Source organism: Argentina silus (assembly GCF_951799395.1).
Source record: "Argentina silus genome assembly, chromosome: Y".
NCBI lineage: Eukaryota > Metazoa > Chordata > Actinopteri > Argentiniformes > Argentinidae > Argentina > Argentina silus.
The window spans coordinates 48,074,577-48,097,522 of NC_139654.1; the positions used below are offsets into that span (position 1 = coordinate 48,074,577).

Sequence of the window (22,946 nt, forward strand, 5' to 3'; positions counted from 1 at the left end):
CATAACCTGTTAAACCAGAGGTTTAAATAATAAAGGAATGACCTGGAATCAAAATAAAAGGGGGAGCCTCCAGATTAAATCATCATATACTGTATTTCTGAGGTGATCAACTCCAGATTAACAAAGATGAGCTAGAATAGGAAAACAATGTTAGTGCAGAAGGTACCTCAAAGAAAGTAGTAATTTTATTAAAAATATATACAGTATTTACGTCATATACATTTTATCCCAACACATTTCACAGGAGCCAATCAAACACACTCACAGCAGTCACTCTAACCTACCTGTTGTAGACTCCCACAGACAGCTGTTTTGGGAGGAGCGGGGATAGGCAGATGGTTGGTGTGTTGTGTTAAGATGTGTATAGGTACACAAGAGTAGGTTATGCTGAGTGAGAGTGGGTGTAGGCCCACTGTATGGGTACTAAGGTTGCATTTTGGGCTCATAGGAATGTCTCTTTGCCTTTTAAAGATGAGGAAACTTGCTGCCAAACATGTCTTACCTTAATTGAATGATTTAGAAAAGTAGAGAAGTCCTGAGCGATTATTACAGAAACATATTGAATTCCCTTTTGGATGATGAAAGGAAGGGTGGTAGCTATAGAGATTGGCCCAATAGTTTACTTCATATGGTTGGTTTGTTATTACTTAACATATGCCATTTAGCACACGCTTTTATCCAAAGCGACTGCATCGAACCCCCAAACTAAGCATTGTTAGCACTATGTCTACCAACTGAGCCACAGAGGACCATTATTACGTCCCTTACAGTCGTCCCCCCTCCAGACAAAATGTGCAATATACAGTATGTCATATTACAGTACATAGAGAAAGTACAAGAATTGCTCTGTTCTGATAGGTCAGAATTGCTCTGTTCTGATAGGTCACCCCCCCCCCTGACCTCAACACTGCAGAAGAAAAGGTAGAGCAAGTGAGGGTGTTTAGACTGGGGCACTTGTAGCCTTGAATGTCTCTCAAAAGCACAGGGCTCTTTACTAAAATGCAATTATTTTTCAAATCAAAGGGCAATCATAGACAAACCCATACAAACTCACAAAGAAAGAAAAAAAGAAATACAGTATGAGTTCTCCATCCCATCCCTGTCTATATATCATAAGTGATACTCGCATCATACCTTCATGCTGAGGTTATAGTACCTTCGGATATCCTCTGGCACTCTGTAGCTCCTAAACATACACTCTTCGAAAAAAAAGATCCCAAAAGGATGCTTTGGCTGTCCCTGTGGTAGAACCCTTTTCCACAGAGGGTACTACATGGAACCAAAAAGGGATCTTCAAAGAGTTTTCCCACAGGGTCAAGTCGAAGAACCCTTTTTGGTTCTAGTAAACGTAAGAACCTTTTTTTTTTTCTTCTTCAAAGAGTGTAGCAGAGGCAAGTCAGAGGGAGAGTTTTATATGTGTCTTGTATGAGTGTTTCAAAGACAAGAGAAAAAAAAAAGAGACAAAATTGTGCCAAAAGATTAAGATGATTCTTTTAATTGTCAATCTGTTTTGATACTGCATACAAAGGTTGTAGCTAAAGTGTTTTTTTCCAATGTTGTAGAAAAAGTGTGTGTGAGTATTGATATATTGATTAGTGTTTTGTTGATCTACATTATGAAACTCTAGCAGCCCAAAGGCCTTTTAGAACTTTTAATCTATTCTTTGATCTATGAGGACTGAAATAGTGAGGCAAATGCTGTTGACTGTGTGGTTAAATACAAACAACTAACATACAATGTGTGAGAGTGGGTGGAGAGGAGAGTTGGATTATGAAACGTGATCAATTCTGAATGTAATTCTACAGTGGCACTATTTCAGTAAAGGTAAAAACTGGACAGCATTCGAAATGGATTCTCAGCATTCTTAAGTGGTAAAGAAATATGGCAGAGCCATTAAATTCAGGTCTCAGTGTCCTTTTAGGTCAACGTGAGCCAGCCAATTCATGTGAAGTACAACCATTTCTTATACTTGTCATTGCTGTTTTAGTTTTCCTTAAGCTGGACACACTGTACAGTAGAGTGTGATATCAGCATCATGCTGATTTGTGTCAATGTGTAAGACTATGGAATATGATGAAGCCAGAGATTCCTGGCTGCTGTTACAATCATGAATTTGAAATCTTGATGTGTGCTTTGTTTTTGAATATGTGCTATGAGGTACAGCTTTTAGGAAAACCTACAAACAATAAAAAGTGGAAGCCAAATTCAACCACTGTGCTGCCATGTATTATTTTTTATGTCTGTGGACATACTGACAGTGGGACAGTGAAGCATTTTCTCTTCTTTTGGCTCTACCCTCGACAATGAAACAATTACTTTGAGGTTATAGAACGAGATTCTCAGCTTTTATTTGATGGCTGATTGCATGGATATTGGTTTCACCATTCAGAAATTACAACGCTTTTGGAGTGTATTTTTTCAGGTGTCCATCCTTTAAAATCACTCTTGACACAGAGGTTAAACATGTCAAAAGTGTGTCTGTTGAATAAGACTAATTTCTCGTCATGATATATTAGGCCGCCTACTAAGTAAATTGTCAAGTTGTCAAGTACTCACCACCGCAGTGTTCTACTGCTTCAACGCAGCATTCAGCTGCCTCAGTGCTGCTCGCCAGTGTCATGAGCCCAGCAGGCTGTAAACAAAGACAATGAACAGTATAAGAGTAGGAAAAACTGTATTGTATTTCATCTTCATGATGTAATTCAATGTGATATTTATTGCTTACCAGAACCACTCCACTGAGTTCAGCTGCAACTCCACTGCATTTAGCTGCAACTCCACTGCATTCAGCTGCAACTCCACTGCATTCAGCCAACTCACTGCAGCTTTCAGCTTCCTCTCCAATGCTGCACACCATCGTCATAAACCCAGAAGGCTGTAAACAAAGATAATAGAACAGTATAAGAGTAGGAAAAACTCCATCTATTAATTAATTTATTCATTCATTCATTACCTTAGGGAGCTGTGGAGTCATCGCTGGGAGGACACATTCCAGGGTAATGTGTGATTCCTCCTCTGTGAGTTGAATCTCCATCTTTGGGTCCAACTGCTTACTTTCCCTTTTGATCTGGTCTATAGCCAGCTGGATAGACCTGCTCACCTCTACCTGGGCAGTCTTCTGAAGGAGCTGTTCCAGCTCCACCTTGGTGTTGTCAGAGGACTGGTCACCCAGGCAAGCCATATGTGGCTCAGTCTCGCTGATGGTAGAGGAGTCCTCAGCAACCGAGTCCACTGACATGGCATTGTCACTGCTCTCCTCAATGGACTGTAAACAGACAGAGTAAAGCATCACTTTAAAACTCATTCTGTAGTTGGTTCATGGAGTACACCAAACATATATAACATGAATGATGATTATGATGTATATGCTGTACTGTCCACAATTATATAAATATACATCCAGTATCATAATACATTTCAACTACAAAAGAAAACAAGTTTAAGATTTAAAAAGTCAATATAATGGACCAGCACTAAACAATTAAATAGAGCATTTCAGATGGCTCTTATTTCTTACCACAGTGGCCAGGCGTGGTTCTAGCTCCTCTTCAGGGAGGTCCATGGTGTTGAGGTCAGCCTGGGTCTTCAGACTGACCTGGACCAGCTCCTCCAAAGCATTCTGCTGAACTGCCATCCTGTCCTCCTGGACAATCTGCTGGATGGACAGCCTGAGAACCTTCTCAGTATGTGCCTGAGCAGTCAGCAGAAGCTCTTGCTCGTTAATCTTGGTGGTGGAGTCCTCCACCTTGGTGTCCATAGAGGCCTGGTCATTGAGACTGGCCATCTCTGCCTCTATCTCTCTGATGGTGGTGGAGTCCTCCACCTTGGTGTCTATTGAGGCCTGGTCATTAATGGGAGCCATCTGTGGCTTAATCTCTCTGATGGTGGTGGAAGCTTCACAAACTGTGTCCACTGACATGGAATTAACTCTGGTTTCCTTTATGGACTGTAAACAGACATAGTGATTAGGTGTAAGCATAATAAAAAAACACATGTCCCCTAGCTATCTCATAGAGCACACTGAAAGCTATGGGTAAATAACAATAGCTCTGTTGATTTACAATTAATTAATAATAACAACATATCACAGATCAAATATAATGGACCAGCAATAAATAAAATCAAACAGAACCTGTCAGATGGCTCTTATTTCTTACCACAGTGGCCAGGCATGGTTCTCTCTCATCTTCAGGGAGGTCCATGGTGTTGAGGTCAGCCTGGGTCTCCAGACTGACCTGGACCAGCTCCTCCAAAGAATTCTGCTGAACAGCCATCCTGTCCTCCTGGATGATCTGGTGGATCGACAGTCTGAGAACCTTCTCAGTATGTGCCTGAGCAGTCAGCAGAAGCTCTTGTTCGAAAATCTTGGTGGTGGAGCCCTCCACCATGGTGTCCATAGAGGCCTTGTCATTGAGACTAGCCATCTCTGCCTCAATCTCTCTAATGGTGGTGGAGTCCTCCATCTTGGTGTCTATTGAGGCCTGGTCAATAATGGGCGCCATCTCTGCCTCAATCTCTCTGATGGATGGTGGAGGCTTCACTAACTGCATTCACTGATGTGGAAATGGCACTGGTCTCCTCTATGGACTGTAAACAGACAGAGTGATTAGGTCTAAGCATAATTAAAAGCACACACCCCGTAGCAATCTCAGAGCACACTAAACCTATACAACATAAATTATGATTATCATGTGCCTGTATTGTACCTGTATTTACAATTGATTAAATATAACATATCACAGATACAATATAATGGACCAGCATTAAACAAAATCAAAAAGAGCATTTCAGATGGCTCGTATTTCTTACCACAGTGGCCAGGCGTGGTCCAGGGTTACTGGTAAAGCCCACACATGCTTGTGTGAGCTGAAGCACCACCAGACACTTGGCCGTGACCAGAGCCTGTAATGCGGTACAGCTCAGACAAAATGCTCTGGACAAGACCGGAGACTTGGGAGTGGTGGAGAAGGCCTTGCCCAATCCCCTCTACTGCCTCAATCCAGGGGAAAGAGCAGAGGATCTTGTCCAACTCACTTCTGTTGAGTTCACCCCCTGGGCCCAGGGGAATTTTCTGAAGACCACCCTCACCATGTCCTGTGACATGTCCTTGCTTAAGGCGGTGGGTCGTCGCCATACTGCCGCAAGTACTTTGTTGCGGCTCGGGCGACCAGCCCACAGATCTCCTGGACGGCAGCACCCTTTCTGGCCTTCATCATGGCCCTATCAGACTGCTGAAAACTGTTCCCCACTGGCCCGTCCTCTAGGAGATGCTTTAATGATAACCTCACCACCTCTGGGATGAGGTCCTTTTTGGTAGACCTGAGGATGGCCTGCAGAGTGAAAACCTGGCCTCTCTTCCCGTGTCTCTTGTCCCTCTTGGGCCCAGCCACGATGGAGTTTTGCAACCCGGAGAAGACAGAGAGGAGGATCTTACTCGCACCCATTTCTGCTGCCGGGCGGAGCTTCTCTAAGAACATCTGCAGCCCCTCTGTGGTTATCTTTATAAGAGAGAAAGAGATGGGAGAGAGAGAGAGAGAAAGAGTGAGTTAACTCAACCAAGGTTTGTCTGGTGTTCCAGGAGCAGACAACAGGATGTGGTGATACATACTATTCTGTAGAACTGCCTAGAGAGGTGCTGCTCTCTGCAGAGCTCCTTCTCCATCTTCTCCAGACAGAGGAGCCTCTGTCCATTCCAGGCCTGGAAAAACATCATTATGTCAGTTTCAACATTTAAATAGTAAGGGAAATGTGACACTGGTCCATCATTTAATTAAGTTGAATATAGACCGACATACTATTGTAAATGTTACTGCTTACTCTACAACATTAAACTCATCTCAGTGATTTTCTGTGAATATGTATGTAGGCCTACTATGCTTTCATCCTTACCACTTCAGCCATATAGAGCTCCCTTAACTCAGCTTTCAAAGGGAAGTCAGGAAACCTATAAAAAAATGTATATGTAAGATCTCTCTCTCTATCTATCAATGAATCACAATATACATCATATTATTAACTGGACATCTAGTTTCTAACTTTTAGAGTGAATTGTACTATCTATAATTGAAGAATAGGTTACAGTGTAGCAAGCAGTTGACTATTTCTGGTAAGTATCTATTCCTGAGTAGTATCTATTTCTGAGCACCAAAGCTTAACTTACTCCTCCAGGAAGACCCTTCCAGCCATCAGCCAGTCCTTCATGTCGTTTAGGGTGATGTTGGACGGGACTTTGTCCTGGTCCTTCATGAGAAGGAAGTGTCTCATGAGCTTTTTCTGCAATATAGAGTTCTCCATTAGTATAGTAATAAAACAGTAAATATTGTTGATTTTGGCAAAAATATGTTTCATTGAATGATTCAACAAAACAAACTTACCTCGGCCAGAAACTGTGCCTTTCCCACTGAGTATAAGGCTTTATTGGGCAGGTCGCCATCCATTGCAATCCTACAGAATAAGAACATATGTTATGTTTAGCTCGAACATAATTTTACACAGGAGTAAAAAAAAAAAAAAGTCCGCTTTAGTAATGTGAGAGATACGTACCTGACAAAGAACAATGAATGCTACTTAAAAACAGAAAGTGCTATTAAAAGAGGTTACGGCGGAGTATAGATTGGTGTCAAATAAATTGAGATTGATGCAGAACGTTTCTATCTAGATGCTTGAATGCATGTCATCTTGAGCACTGTGACGCGCACATTGTTGCGCAGTGCACGGCAAAAGCCATTTTCTCTACTGTAAAGTGATTGCATCACATCAAAGAATACCATCACAATATCTGAAGACAAACGTGCTAAACCTGTATAGAAATCTCAAAAGGAGAATGAAAATAAAGCTATTTAAGCAACATTGTTGTGCGTGAAAATATTTTATTTGATATTCAAGACATACAAGTGGTCATGTGGCTGAACACCGATTTTTAAAAATATATCTTCTAACTTGTGCAGTTTTACACACTGTCTCAATGTCTGGGATAATTAGGACATATTCAAATATATTACTGTAGGAGTACATTTAGCAGCCAAATATTATACATATGATTGTCAGGGCTGTCATGGTGATGAGAGAACGCGTTTAAATAACAGTATCAAACAAAGTGCATCATGTGAGAAATAGTCTATCTTCTTACCAACCTCTGTATGATTTTCTATTGCTTCTAAAAGAAAGTGGAGAAAGTTAGTCAACTGTACACTGTGTTGACATGGCTTTTTAAAACTATTCCGAATTAAATGGTTGTAACATATATATCAAATGGATATATATATAAATCAATGTCCACCTACCTTTTCTTTTGCATCTGCGCCGTTTCTTTTTGAACTTGCGTTTTAGTGAGCAGTCTGAAAGTCCCATCGTGCGAGTGTCGTTTCCCAAATAATAATATAAAATCCGCAGCCAGAGATTAGCTTGTGCGGTGTCCACACTTCCGGTTTCCACTTCATTTCTATGAAATGAAAAACTGCACGACTCAAGCGGTCTCTGTCTTTCACCGAGGCGCCATCGATGTGGTAGCGGTATAAGCTTGTACGCATAATTCTCCAAACCCCTACCTCCTTGTTTGGGTGCCACCTTGCTGTGCAGATTGTCATAGTGTGACATCACTTCATCTCGACTCGATGAGAACCTTATCACGCGCTGAGTTACTGTATTTTGGATTAAAACACTGCTGCGTGCACCACAGCTCTGTCCAAATGCGCGCGGCGCGCTATAAAACAATCCCAAGCTGTCGTGCATGAATACTGTGCATACATTCAAACATACATACATGTGTAGTAAACATTTCATAATCTATACAATCCATCACTTTCTAGGTAGGATAGACATGAGATGGACCTTCCTTGCTCATTGACCACATCGCAACATATCACTACCACTTGAAGCCAAAAAGTGACGAGTAGCATTGGTGATGAAAAGTATATCACATGTAGGTTATGCATGGCTTGCATATAGACAGCTGCGATCTGCAACTCTGCTATTTCTCCAAATTCACTTCTATTGTAAAGTCAAGGTCAAACTAGACCTGATAACCCTGGGTCCGTTGTAATGGGCTGAAGCGCTAACAAGACAATCAAGCTGCTACATGTTAATTAGGACATGATTGGCTTCAGGTGTGGGAGACAGGATGTAGCCTTCATAAACCGCTCACAGGCACAAGTAAGATATTCACTCTTGAGGAACAAAAGTCACATCATGAACGCTGTGAGGGTATTGCTGAGCTTTGCCCTCAATTGTTGGATCCTCAAAGGTTTGAAAACTGAGTGTTATAATTAGAATGGATTGTTTCCATGCTACAGTTGGGTGAAATGGGCCTTCTGTCTTGTTACTTAATCATTGACACATTTTCATGTCAAAGCCATTATTTGATGAGATTGCTACGGTGTGTGAAATCAACGTCTGCTTGCACTATTTCCCCATAGTTTCTTGTTCTCCTGTTGGAAACACTTTTTCCCAAAATGAAATCCCTGTGGAGAGACCATTCGGAGGTAAGGAACGTCTTTGTAGTCATCCTCTTGCTGTAGTTGAAGTTTGCGTTCTTAAAGCCGCAACCCACAATTCGTGAAGCTTTTTTTGCATATATAGATTTGTTATACCCATTGATTAAGAATATGCGCCATGAGCGGTTTTACCCCAGCATAACCCATAATGTGTGGGACTTTAACTCGCAATGTTCAAACAATCGAAATGTGAAAACACTGTAGCTTCAAACAACATTGACTAGCATGATCGACAGTCTGTCCAGGCATGACATTTTGATGATGGATTGTGGCTTTAATTTACTTTCTTCCAGAGATAATAATTAGTGAAACACTTGCTTTTCAGGACTGCAGGATTTGATTGGTTTCAATGGTATTCAGTAACTCAGTTAATTGCAACCTGTTACATGGCCGTCAGATTCCACAACTCTGTTGGATGACACTCTGAGCGGTGTGTTTGAATTGCAACTGTTACTTAACCCACATTTCCTGCATATTTTCTAGGTGACTCCCAAGGGACTTCCCTGAAGGTGCTTCTGTCCATGGGATCTGTTGCCAAAAACAATGTGAAAGAAGGTGAAGCCTGTTATTTAACGTCTGTTAGTTTGATACTTGTTCAAGCGTTTACTAAACATTTTCTAGGACTAACTTGCACTTCACTATGCCAGGTCTTGACTACTGACATTCTTCTCTGATATTCAAGTGTATTTGGAGACTAACGAACTGGATTTTGGAGCCTCTCTACACTCTGCTGCTGCTTCCTTGTCTGGCAACCTGTCAGCGGATGTCGTGCCCGGGAACAACCTGACAGCGGACGGCAACCTGACAGCGGACGGCAACCTGACAGCGGACGGCAACCTGACAGCGGACGGCAACCTGACAGCGGACGGCAACCTGACAGCGGACGGCAACCTGACAGCGGACGGCAACCTGACAGCGGACGGCAACCTGACAGCGGACGGCAACCTGACAGCGGACGGCAACCTGACAGCGGACGGCAACCTGACAGCGGACGGCAACCTGACAGCGGACGGCAACCTGACAGCGGACGGCAACCTGACAGCGGACGGCAACCTGACAGCGGACGTCGTGCCCGGGAACAACCTGACAGCGGACGGCAACCTGACAGCGGACGTCGTGCCAGGGAACAACCTGACAGCGGACGTCGTGCCCGGGAGCAACCTGACAGCGGACGGCAACCTGACAGCGGACGGCAACCTGACAGCGGACGGCAACCTGACAGCGGACGGCAACCTGACAGCGGACGGCAACCTGACAGCGGACGGCAACCTGACAGCGGACGGCAACCTGACAGCGGACGTCGTGCCCGGGAACAACCTGACAGCGGACGGCAACCTGACAGCGGACGGCAACCTGACAGCGGACGGCAACCTGACAGCGGACGGCAACCTGACAGCGGACGGCAACCTGACAGCGGACGGCAACCTGACAGCGGACGGCAACCTGACAGCGGACGGCAACCTGACAGCGGACGTCGTGCCCGGGAACAACCTGACAGCGGACGGCAACCTGACAGCGGACGGCAACCTGACAGCGGACGGCAACCTGACAGCGGACGGCAACCTGACAGCGGACGGCAACCTGACAGCGGACGGCAACCTGACAGCGGACGTCGTGCCCGGGAACAACCTGACAGCGGACGGCAACCTGACAGCGGACGGCAACCTGACAGCGGACGGCAACCTGACAGCGGACGGCAACCTGACAGCGGACGGCAACCTGACAGCGGACGGCAACCTGACAGCGGACGGCAACCTGACAGCGGACGGCAACCTGACAGCGGACGTCGTGCCCGGGAGCAACCTGACAGCGGACGGCAACCTGACAGCGGACGGCAACCTGACAGCGGACGTCGTGCCCGGGAGCAACCTGACAGCGGACGGCAACCTGACAGCGGACGGCAACCTGACAGCGGACGTCGTGCCCGGGAACAACCTGACAGCGGACGGCAACCTGACAGCGGACGGCAACCTGACAGCGGACGGCAACCTGACAGCGGACGTCGTGCCCGGGAGCAACCTGACAGCGGACGGCAACCTGACAGCGGACGGCAACCTGACAGCGGACGGCAACCTGACAGCGGACGTCGTGCCCGGGAGCAACCTGACAGCGGACGGCAACCTGACAGCGGACGTCGTGCCCGGGAGCAACCTGACAGCGGACGGCAACCTGACAGCGGACGGCAACCTGACAGCGGACGGCAACCTGACAGCGGACGGCAACCTGACAGCGGACGTCGTGCCCGGGAGCAACCTGACAGCGGACGGCAACCTGACAGCGGACGTCGTGCCCGGGAGCAACCTGACAGCGGACGGCAACCTGACAGCGGACGGCAACCTGACAGCGGACGGCAACCTGACAGCGGACGGCAACCTGACAGCGGACGTCGTGCCCGGGAACAACCTGACAGCGGACGGCAACCTGACAGCGGACGTCGTGCCCGGGAGCAACCTGACAGCGGACGGCAACCTGACAGCGGACGGCAACCTGACAGCGGACGGCAACCTGACAGCGGACGGCAACCTGACAGCGGACGGCAACCTGACAGCGGACGGCAACCTGACAGCGGACGGCAACCTGACAGCGGACGGCAACCTGACAGCGGACGGCAACCTGACAGCGGACGTCGTGCCCGGGAGCAACCTGACAGCGGACGGCAACCTGACAGCGGACGTCGTGCCCGGGAACAACCTGACAGCGGACGGCAACCTGACAGCGGACGGCAACCTGACAGCGGACGGCAACCTGACAGCGGACGGCAACCTGACAGCGGACGGCAACCTGACAGCGGACGTCGTGCCCGGGAGCAACCTGACAGCGGACGTCGTGCCCGGGAGCAACCTGACAGCGGACGGCAACCTGACAGCGGACGTCGTGCCCGGGAACAACCTGACAGCGGACGGCAACCTGACAGCGGACGGCAACCTGACAGCGGACGGCAACCTGACAGCGGACGGCAACCTGACAGCGGACGTCGTGCCCGGGAACAACCTGACAGCGGACGGCAACCTGACAGCGGACGGCAACCTGACAGCGGACGGCAACCTGACAGCGGACGGCAACCTGACAGCGGACGGCAACCTGACAGCGGACGGCAACCTGACAGCGGACGTCGTGCCCGGGAACAACCTGACAGCGGACGGCAACCTGACAGCGGACGTCGTGCCCGGGAACAACCTGACAGCGGACGTCGTGCCCGGGAACAACCTGACAGCGGACGTCGTGCCCGGGAGCAACCTGACAGCGGACGGCAACCTGACAGCGGACGGCAACCTGACAGCGGACGGCAACCTGACAGCGGACGGCAACCTGACAGCGGACGTCGTGCCCGGGAACAACCTGACAGCGGACGGCAACCTGACAGCGGACGTCGTGCCCGGGAGCAACCTGACAGCGGACGGCAACCTGACAGCGGACGGCAACCTGACAGCGGACGGCAACCTGACAGCGGACGGCAACCTGACAGCGGACGGCAACCTGACAGCGGACGTCGTGCCCGGGAACAACCTGACAGCGGACGGCAACCTGACAGCGGACGTCGTGCCCGGGAGCAACCTGACAGCGGACGGCAACCTGACAGCGGACGGCAACCTGACAGCGGACGGCAACCTCACAGCGGACGTCGTGCCCGGGAACAACCTGACAGCGGACGGCAACCTGACAGCGGACGGCAACCTGACAGCGGACGGCAACCTGACAGCGGACGGCAACCTGACAGCGGACGGCAACCTGACAGCGGATGTTGTGCCTGGGAGCAACCTGACAGCGGACGGCAACCTGACAGCGGACGGCAACCTGACAGCGGACGGCAACCTGACAGCGGACGGCAACCTGACAGCGGACGGCAACCTGACAGCGGACGGCAACCTGACAGCGGACGTCGTGCCCGGGAACAACCTGACAGCGGACGACAACGTGACAGCGCAGGTCGTGTCCGGGAGCGACCTGACAGCGGACGACAACGTGACAGCGCAGGTCGTGTCCGCGAGCGACCTGACAATGTACGGCGTGCCTGAAGGTGTCTTTGAGGGTGAGGCCACCTCTACTGAAACGGCTGTCGTGGGTAAGGCCTGTTTTTAACATCTACTTAAGTGAATTTGAAGTCTTATTCCTAGTGAACATTTTACAGAATTAATTTGCATTTGTCTTGACTACTGACCACTGATATCTTTCTCTTTTAGATTCAAATGTTGCCACTTGGAAGTGAGATCTCAAAAGTGCATCTGGTGTTTATTCACTGTGAATAAAATATTTTACTCGACTCATTGAGCCTTTGGATTTTTGAAGGTGCCTCCACTCAGGCAGTTTACACTAGGAACTCTGTTCAGTATCTGGACTGTTCTTTATGGCTGGGGTTAAAGGGATTTAGTCAGATGGTCCCTTACCTTGAATGTCTATGGGCCACGAGAAAATGCAACTCATGGTTCAGTTGTTTTAAATATTATTGGCTGACTTTCACCTTACAATGGGAGGTTTAGGTCCAACCCCCATATGGTATAAACAGTCATTAGTCTTAGCTGCTGTTCTTCGAAACCAGCATACCTTTTGACTGCGTCTTCTGCATGTTGCGGAAGTAGTGTGGTAACTAGTTACAACTGGTATACCTATGCAATGTCAATGGAATTGTCATATCCGATTTTGCCAAATGTAAGTTCTAATGGCTGAACCTCACATGCCACCTGCTTTTACCAGCTGTTTTGAGCGACAACCTGTCAATGCAGAAGACTACTTCAGTCTATGCATGATTGTGGGGTAGATGCTCAAATGGGATCCTTGGATTGACCCTTACCTAACCCTTACTTGAAGTGTTTTAAAATCTCTACTTGAGTGGGGTGACATCCGTCAGGCTGTCCCACATATTCCCACTTAGCATTTCCAGTGCTTTGAGTCTGATCCTGCACAGCCCACAAACTTCTTGTGCCTATTCTGCATAATCCCACCACTCCCATTTCATCAATATCAGGTTTTTAATCCCTGTCAATAACATACCATTGTCCTTAGATTGGTAATCCTTATGAATGATATTGCAATTATGATGTCAATCATGCCACTGTTCTGACAACACTTACCAAAGAGTTCATCGCTATTACGCTGGTGAAGTGATTGCATCACGTCAAAGAATACCATCACAATATCTGAAGACAAACGTGCTAAACCTGTATAGAAATCTCAAAAGGAGAATGAAAATAAAGCTATTTAAGCAACATTGTTGTGCGTGAAAATATTTTATTTGATGTTCAAGACATGAGCGAATACAAGTGGTCATGTGGCTGAACACCGATTTTTTAAAATATATCTTCTAACTTGTGCAGTTTTACACACTGTCTCCATTTCTGGGATAATGGGGATACATTCAAATATATTACTGTAGGAGTACATTTAGCAGCCAAATATTATACAGATGATTGTCAGGGCTGTCATGGTGATGAGAGAACGCGTTTAAATAACCGGAGCTGACTTATCAAAGCCATTTGAATTACTGGTCAACACATTCAGTTGATTGGAGTTATTTTGATACTTTTCCTTCCGTATTGATCAGTCCTGCCTGGGCCAACGGTAACTACAGTTTAACACCATGAAAAACTGTATCAAACAAAGTGCATCATGTGAGAAATAGTCTATCGTCTTACCAACCTCTGTATGATTTTCTTTTGCTTCTAATAGAAGTTGGAGAAAGTTAGTCAACTGTACACTGTGTTGACATGGCTTTTTAAAACTATTCCGAATTAAATGGTTGTAACATATATATCAAATGGATATATATAAATAAGTGTCCACCTACCTTTTCTTTTGGATCTGCGCCGTTTCCTTTTGAACTTGCGTTTTAGTGAGCAGTCTGAAAGTCCCATCGTGCGAGTGTCGTTTCCCAAATAATAATATAAAATCCGCAGCCAGAGATTTGTGCAGTGTAGCTTGTGCGGTGTCCACACTTCCGTTACCTTTAATGTGTGTGGTTTCCACTTTATTTCTATGAAATGAAAAACTGGACGACTCAAGCGGTCTCGGACTGTCCTGTCTTTCACCGAGGCGCCATCGATGTGGTAGCGGTATAAGCTTGTACGCATACTTCTCCAAACCCCGACCTCCTTGTTTGGGTGCCACCTTCCAAATACCAAAAGTATTTATTAGCCTTTCAAAATAAAGGTATATTTGAAGCTTAATCCCTGAGGTGAGACAATGTGTCTCTAAACGATAGCCGACATAACATCAATACTTATCAATGCATTAGTCATGACATATGAAACATTGATAGTGGTAAGAGTTAAGAAATGTATGTTTAACATAATAGGCATTTGCACAAGATTTGGGCAACTTTAACAACTGAGGTATTCTTACTACCTTTGTATCTTAATGGAACATTGAATTAATTTAACCACTATGTGTTATCTGTGTAGTACTTCTATGGAGATTTGCTGTACTGTTCCAAATAGAACAAGAAACTAGAGGGGGGAGGTACAGCAGAGATGCTGGACACATTTCTTTTTTCTTTTAAAATGTTATTATTCAGGTAATTGACACTGTCTGTTATGTGTAGGACTTTTCCATTTGCTCCATGCAGTTGTCATGGTGACAATGGACAATGCATTGTCACAGAATGTGTGATAATGTCACAAACCAACATGATGACATCACATACAAAATGAAGACAAAGTAAAGACAGATTCACCAGAACCTTCAGTATTGACTCCACCTTCAGAGAAGACTGGATTTAATTTCCATAAACATGGTCAAAATCCCAATAACAGAAGATGGGGGTACTCACTCTGGTGAGTACTGAGAACTTTTACGACACGAAGAATTTGTGTTAAATAGATTCATTCTGGGTGAAAAAACATTTCATTACATTTTTTGTGACCTGAAGGATTGGACTCTGATACTCATGTTAAGTAAGTGATTTTCAATGTTTAATTCTGTCCTGTCAGATGTGTCCTTGGAAACCGTTCAGGACGGGTCGAACATTGGGTTGGACATTGCGGCCTATGAGCTTTTCTGCGATTGGCTCCAACATTCACGTGACCTCCTGCCTAATGGGCAGATTATCCACTATCATGGACCAGACTGCCAATGCCCGGATCAACGTCACCTGGGTGGCCGTCTCCCAGCGTTAAATTACCAGGCGCACTATACCCAGATGCAAAGTCCCCATGTGGGCCATGACCAGGTGGAGGGCCACCAGGTGATCCGTCAACAGGTGCAGATTGAGTGGATGCAGGGACCTGATATACCCTACCCACCATCTAGAGTCTAGATTCTAGACTGATGTGGTTCCAGGACGGGTCCTTTTGGATCGCGGACCCTGAGGAGTTTATCGACCCAGAGCTGGGCCTCATAGTAATCCCAGAGTGGCGGGTACACCAGGGCGAGCTACCCTACCTCTACCCACAGATGCTGTGGTACCAGCAGGGTTGCCTGTACCCGGTCGATCCTATGGTCGTTGTGAACCCTCCCAGGGAAATGGAACCCATGGCAGAAGAATCAGAGGAGTCAGAGGACTCTGATAATGATAATGATAATGATAATGATGATAATGATGATGATGGTGATGATGATGATGACGATGAGGAGGATGGTGCTGAAGAGGTCATCGAGGCCCCCCTTGTTCCGCAGGCCATTGGAGAGGGCCTGTAAAAGAAGCAGGGACTTCATCTATATTAGCGAGAGCGAGAGCGAGGATGGCGGTGCTTCTAAGCGCCAGAGACGGTCAGATGACACTGACTCTGAGGAGGAGTGGTCCCCCAGCTCAAGGCCTGGCACCTCAGGAGTGTCGAGGAAGAGGAGCAGGGACGACGATGATGACGGCGACAACAAACGCACTAAGAGGCAGCGTCCTCTGTGAGAAACAGACTGTTGTAACTCTATTAATATACATAGATAAAATCTCTTACCAAACAATAGAGGGTAAAAAAAACACTGTGTGGCTTTATAGTTCATTGTTAGGTAATTGAACTACAGAGGAAAGATTTGGTGGAGACATAAAGCCCAGGTTTGTTTTAATATGTCAATGTTTACCATAACCTATATGGTTCAGTTGTGACAGTAACAGTGGAATATGCATCAGCTATAATCATGTGACAACATGTGTTGCAAACCAACCAACATCATGAAATCTTAGGCCCCAGCCACACTAGTCGTATAAGGATGAAGTCTCGGTCTGATTTGATTCGGCCGTCATATTTAAAAACTAAACACTCTGAGCCAAACAACACTTGTCATCTCTGTTGTCTGTCAACGGATGACTCCCATGGAGAAACCATTGGCTCAATCCGTAAGTAAGGTGAGATGTTGCATGTATGGTCAGAGGTCAATCTTTGGATGAACTTTCATGACAAAATAAAAATGTTAAAGACAACACAAAAGCACCTTCTTAAAAGAGCATACATTTCAGTGTGTTGAAGACAACGTTATCACTTTTGTAAAAAATTATTTGAAGAGCTTCAAGAGACTGTTGAGTCCAGCTCTCCCAGAATGCTTTCAGAGCGAATTGTTGTTGACATATTGGAGAAATGTAAAAGCTATATACAGTATCTTTTTATTGAAGCCCTGGATATGTAGTTTCATACTAGCATGTTAAAATGAGCAATATCTGCATTTTTAGGTTCAGAGTTTGTTGTGTGCCAAAGTGCGAATGTGTATTTCAGGGAATCGCTAAACAAGGACACCCCATACTTTTCAACAAGATCTGCACAGAGCTCTACATCACAGAGGGAGATGCAGAGGTCAACACTGAACATTAGGTGAGGAAGATTAAGGCAGTATCCAAAAGACCATACTGTATAGTGAGGGGTTAGTATACTGTATAGTGTGTGTGTGTGTGTGTGTGTGTGTGTGTGTGTGTGCATATGTGTGTGTGTGTGTGTCAAGTCTACAGTTTCAGCCATGATTGTTAGTTTGCTTGTATTCCAAGCAGAGGATGACATTTGCCTTTTTAACACAAGTTTAATCCACACCCATAGAAAGTAACTTTCAAGGAGATAACAGAGGTTTGTCTATGGACCTACGTGTGTAGAATATAAAACCTCCCTTTCCCCATTTATGCTGGCATGGGGTCATGAACTTTAACCTCAAATTGTCACAAAATCATTTCATGAAGTCTGAACTTGAGTAATACGAACCTCTGGTAGAAATCTTAACAAAACTATATACCATACTAATACACATGTTAATACTTTTATATACATATAATATGTATATAGGAAGGAAAGATTTGTATGTCAGTGCTTTTGCTGCGAAACATGGGACACTATGCTTGAAAGGGTACCTGTCACGCCTTCCACTTCCACCTAGCCTGTGTCAGTGGTGGACTCAATTTCCTAACCCTGGTCCTTTTTATAAAACTTCAGAAGTCTTTAATTCCTTGGAACAGGCAAGGAAGTGATGATGAACAAGAGGTGACGTCACTCCATGTCCTGAAGCTCCGTGCCCAAAGAGACCTCTGTGTGGAGAAAAGAATAAAATAAATATGTCACAGGACTATTATACCCTAATCAGAGTACAGTGCTGAACCAAGACATCAAACTCAAACTCTGTGGTGCATAACGACGACTCTGACATATAGCCACTGTAGAGACCCTGCTGTGCTGCTCAGAGGGTCAAATGGATTGGTAAATTCTGATCCACGATCAGTTTCATTTGTTTCCCAGTTCAGTTAGGCTTGAGGCTCAGAGAACTGACGAGCTGATCCTTGATCTGTATGGTAGGTGGGGGAGATGTCTCCAAAGAACAGCATGGGCTCATCTATGGCCTGATTCCAATCCATTCCCTTGCCCCTTCCACTGATTCCTACACCTTCAGTGACTGAGTACAGTATGTGAAAGCACCTTGAAGCCTGTATCCACAAAGTGTCTCAGAGTAAGAGTGCTGATCTAGGATCAGGTCCCCCACCTTTCCATATAATCTTCTTCAATCTGATCTAAAAGGTTGAACTGATCTTAGATCAGCTTCCCTACTTTAAGACGCTTTGCGAATATGAGCACTGGTGAACACTGAAGACATAGGAGCTAGGTGAAGGGACCGAAATAGAACTGGACCAATACATGACACTCACCTGGTTTGGGGCAGTTCCTCCTTGTTGTGTAAACAGCTACAATGACAACCAGAAAGGTCATTGTCGTAAAGAACACTATGCGACTGCTGGACAACCACTGAGCAACAGCACAAGGACCTGGGCAATGAGACAAACAGTGATTAAACACAATCTACTCTCATAGTGAAATGGTTAACATCCTTCAGATTGATCTCAATGTTGTACCATCAAACAGCCACTAGAGTGCACTGAAGATCAATATGTTTCTGTCAAACACTTAAAGCATTAGCTGAGAAAAACATCCAACAAACTCTTACCTGGAGTTACTGTACCTGCAGGAGTAGTATATGGCATTACAGTTGTCCTATATGAAAAACATATCCAAAATGTACATTTATTTCAGAAACGGTACACTTGTCCTGTACAGTGTATGTGTTGAGGTGACAGATGTATCTACTTATCAGTGAACAGGGAGATATTTACCTTTCCAATCTAAGAGTGTGAATTTTTGAACTTGATAGTTAAGGGTTAGGGTTCACTTCTCCGTTATCGGTCAGCTGACACCTCCACTTCCAGTTGTTGTCCTCCCTAGTGATAGATTTAGCATTAACAATCAATGCAATGAATAGCTAGGTGTATTCGAGATCACTAGGTTGAAATAGAGAGACTCACTGTTTAGAACAGACAGATCAACGTCTGCTCTTGAATGTCTTGGGTCATCCTCTGGGTATTGTCGACAGATGTAGCGTCCAACATCCTCAGCTCTGACATGATCAACATGCAGAGAGCAGTCAGAGCCCACACTCAGTCTCTCTGCTCTGTCTGAGTTGTCACCTCCGATAATCACCCTGGTGACCTCTTCAATACCACTCCTGAATTCATCTCTGTAATAGGTCCATGTAGTTAAGGAGCAGTCTCCTTCACGAACCACGTTCTTACACAGCACTCTGACATCTTTACCCATTCTAGAGAACTGAACAGTGTACTGTCCTTTGACCCCTGTGAAAAGGAAATACAAGTAAAGTGGTAAATATATTTATAAATGTTTTGTCACACGTCACACTGACATCATCACCCATTCTGTGGTACAGAGAGGGAGAAACCCTACTGACACCTGGATAAACAGAATTAGGTGTCTTAGACAACATATTATTTGGCCACAGCCTGTCAACCATAACATTATATGCTCATATGTTCAAGATTGTGAACTCACAGTGATCTCTAACAACACAGGTACTAGTGTACAATGAAGTTGTCTCTCTTTAACACACAAACATGTCAGTCAGTATTTGAGAATGAGTTGAAAGTATGCTCCAAGCTCCAGTTCTAAATAAGATACAGTTCCAGACAAGAGAAGAGCAGTGGTGATCGGTATCTCCATCAGAAGACCTCCCCACCTTACACTAAGCTCTGCATCCACTGACATATACAGCAATGAAGACAAGCCAGGCAATACAATAAAGTACAATACAATACAATACAATACAATACAATACAATAAAGTACAATACAATACAATACAGTACAACACACCATTATGTACACAAGTGTGCAAGGTGCAGTAAGATGTAAAGGCGACAGTTCACAGGTTGTCATGATGAAACCTAAACACAGTGTTGGTTGTCTCCTGCTTCATGACTAGCTGCTCTCTTATCCTGTCATAGTCAGTCTCACCTGTGTTGATAAAGTTTAGCATCACCAGCAGTCCTACGAGGGAAGTCTGAAGGACCCCAGTCATTGTCCTGTCACTCTGTCACTCTGGCCTCTGTTCTGTAGCAATTTCCTCCTGCTCTAAGTGTGTTGTGTAGTTTGTACCAGAGTGTTTTGTCAGGACTAAAATGCCCCTCTGTTGGGTACTAGTCTTACTGAAATGCCACTTCCTTGATGTGCTCATCTCATCTGCTCTGTGGTTATGCCATAATGACATGAGAGGGTGATAACAGTAGAAGCACACCAAGCCCCTCTATTAGACCTCTACATGTTGACGGATTTAGAATCGAACGTGATGAAATTCTTATTTTTTATGAACTGGGAAATCACAGTATAAGCTACTGCTCAGTTGTGAATTATGTATGTATATGAGACCAGCTGGTGATTTGGTTTCTAATTGATTTTAGTTTTGACAAAACCGGTATCTTCACGACCTAGAAATGCTAAATTATCACAATTAGTAGTTTTAATCAACTCTGCACTTTACAATGTACATTTAATTATTTTGTTATTTTGTGTGTGTTGTTGTGTTGTATTGGAAGCCATAGAAGCTGAATATGTATTTATTTTATTTACACTGAAAAATGTACAATGAAGCATTTGAACTTGAACTTGAACTTATTTGGTTATTCAAAACCAAATCCAACCAATGGTTATTCATGGAGTGTGTGTGTGTGTGTGTGTGTGTGTGTGTGTGTGTGTGTGTGTGTGTGTGTGTGTGTGTGTGTGTGTGTGTGTGTGTGTGTGTGTGTGTGTGTGTGTGTGAAAACAAATGTTGCACAATATGCCGAATGAGGAAGGAGTTTTTATTTTATTTTCAATCATACCATTTCATTTCAATGCAGCATTTATTACAGTCCGCTGAATTTCCTGCAAATCTCTAAAAAGTGTATCGGAACGGAAAATACACTTGCAATAATACACATATTTTCCATCAATGTTTAAACACAACTCATTGCAACACAATTAGGTCATTAATAAATGCAATTTTGGTCCGGAAAAAGTGCTTCTAAAATGCTGTGTCCTACTCGGTTTGCATATAGAAATGTTGTTAATTCCAGGGGTGTTCTAGGGGACTGGACTCAATTTCCTAATCCTGCTCCTTTTATAAAGCTACAAAAGTTTTGAATTTCTGAGAACAGTCAAGGAAGTGATGATGAAGAACAGGAGACTCCAACTCCTGAAGCTCTGTGCCTGAAGACCTCTGTGTAGAGAAAATGATATACATGTAAGGAAATATGTTACAGCACAATTATACACTAATCACACTACAGTGCTGAACCAAGAGAATAAACTCTAACTCTGTGGTGCATAACGACCACTCTGACATGGAGCCCCTGTAGAGACCCTGCTGTGCTGCTCAGAGGGTCAAATAGTTTGAAAAGCTCTGGTCCAGGATCAGTTTAATTTGTTCCCCAGTTCATTCAGAGTCACGCGGGTTACAAAGTGCTTTGGCTCAATGGTTCAACAGATGTTGCCGCAGGTAGCAGCAAAATTCCATGGTCGAAAAGCCTTTCTTCACGTCCTGGCTTTAAGGATCCGGTGGGAAGGGCTACCTGGCCAACATGAGCATAGGATGAGGTGGCTGAGTGGTTAAGGCGATGGACTGCTAATCCATTGTCCTCTGCACGTGTTGGTGCGATTCCCATCCTTGATACACAGCCTTGCTTCTTTTTCCACTTGGACGACCGTGGGCGTGGAAACAGAGGAGGTGGAGAAACAATGCAAAGCATGCGGCACATCCTTCGGAGACCACATTCAGACGGGACATCGTCCAACAGCTTCTTTGAGCACAGAGACAGCTTCAACATAGAAGGCAGAGGCGGGGTTCGAACCGAGGCTTTCAGCGAGACTGCAGTGTCGGTCCAGTGCCTTTGGATACGCAGGCATGGGCCCCTGGGGAAAAGGACACATAATTTGTATTGGCCGGGAATCGAACCCAGATCAACTGCTTGGTAGGCAGCTATGCTCACCACTATACCACCAATGCATTCATGAGACCAGATGGGACCGCAACAATGATATGACCACTCACAACCACCACATTCACATGCCCTCCAGGACTCACCATTTCAACATTTTACGGGGTCTTTGTTGTCACTTTTATTCTATGGGCTGGATTACTCAGTAAAAAAGAGAGGGGGGGCAAGAAAAGTCTTACAACAATGAACACACAAAATCAGAATCAGAACCATAATCAGAATCTGATTTATTTTATTTGGCCAAGTATATTTGCACATACAGGAAATTGACTTGGTGAGGTTGGTGCATGGACATAGAAAACACAAATATTGACAAGAAATTTACAAAATAGCATTAGCAAGTATTAACAAAATAGTAATAACTAATTTACAAATTTACAAAAAAGAGCAGCAGAACAATACATCTCGTAGGCTGTGTGAGACTAAATGTCAATGAGGCTAGAGGCTGTGAAATGGTTGTGGGGCATGTACACTATAAATTAAAATAATTTTAAATAATTATGAATTACTCTGTCAGTGCATTGTTTGCGTGACAGGGTGGGGGGGGGGTCAGTGAGAGGCAGGGGGCTTGGTTGCGAGCCCCACTGCCATTGGGACGAGACTGTTCACGTGGCGTGAGGTTTTAGTCTTGATTGACCGGAACCTTTTGCCGGATGGAAGTCTCTGGAAGAGGTTGTGACCAGGATGAGAAGTGGAAGTAAACTCCCTGCTTTTTGCAGACAGGGTGGACACGTCCCC

At 45.2% G+C, this 22,946-nt stretch overlaps 1 protein-coding gene across 2 annotated transcripts; it reads right to left on the reverse strand.

Annotated features, from left to right (window-relative positions):
- Nucleotides 1-1,536: 1,536 nt before the first annotated feature.
- Nucleotides 1,537-5,116, reverse strand: LOC310823822 (uncharacterized protein). Of its 2 annotated transcripts, none has more exons than XM_083696695.1 (6): nt 4,810-5,116; nt 4,158-4,587; nt 3,518-3,946; nt 3,143-3,265; nt 2,726-2,875; nt 1,537-2,632 (listed from the first exon to the last, which is right to left on the reverse strand). In XM_083696695.1, exons 2-6 carry the CDS (start codon nt 4,548-4,550, stop codon nt 2,537-2,539), a joined length of 1,191 nt encoding a protein of 396 aa, XP_083552821.1. In that variant the 5' UTR covers nt 4,551-4,587; nt 4,810-5,116; the 3' UTR covers nt 1,537-2,536. The 2 variants fall into 2 exon arrangements, with proteins under 2 accessions (XP_083552821.1, XP_083552820.1); XM_083696694.1 differs by having other exon boundaries at nt 2,954-3,265.
- Nucleotides 5,117-22,946: the final 17,830 nt, after the last annotated feature.

Excerpts from the sequence above, each read along its gene's own strand:
- LOC310823822 (XM_083696694.1), bottom strand. The coding sequence starts at position 4,550 with ATGCAGTTAGTGAAGCCTCCACCATCCATCAGAGAGATTGAGGCAGAG. Across the intron at positions 3,947-4,157 it reads AACCATGCCTGGCCACTGTG|TCCATAAAGGAAACCAGAGT; the intron begins GTAAGAAATAAG and ends GTCTGTTTACAG. Across the intron at positions 3,266-3,517 it reads AACCACGCCTGGCCACTGTG|TCCATTGAGGAGAGCAGTGA; the intron begins GTAAGAAATAAG and ends GTCTGTTTACAG.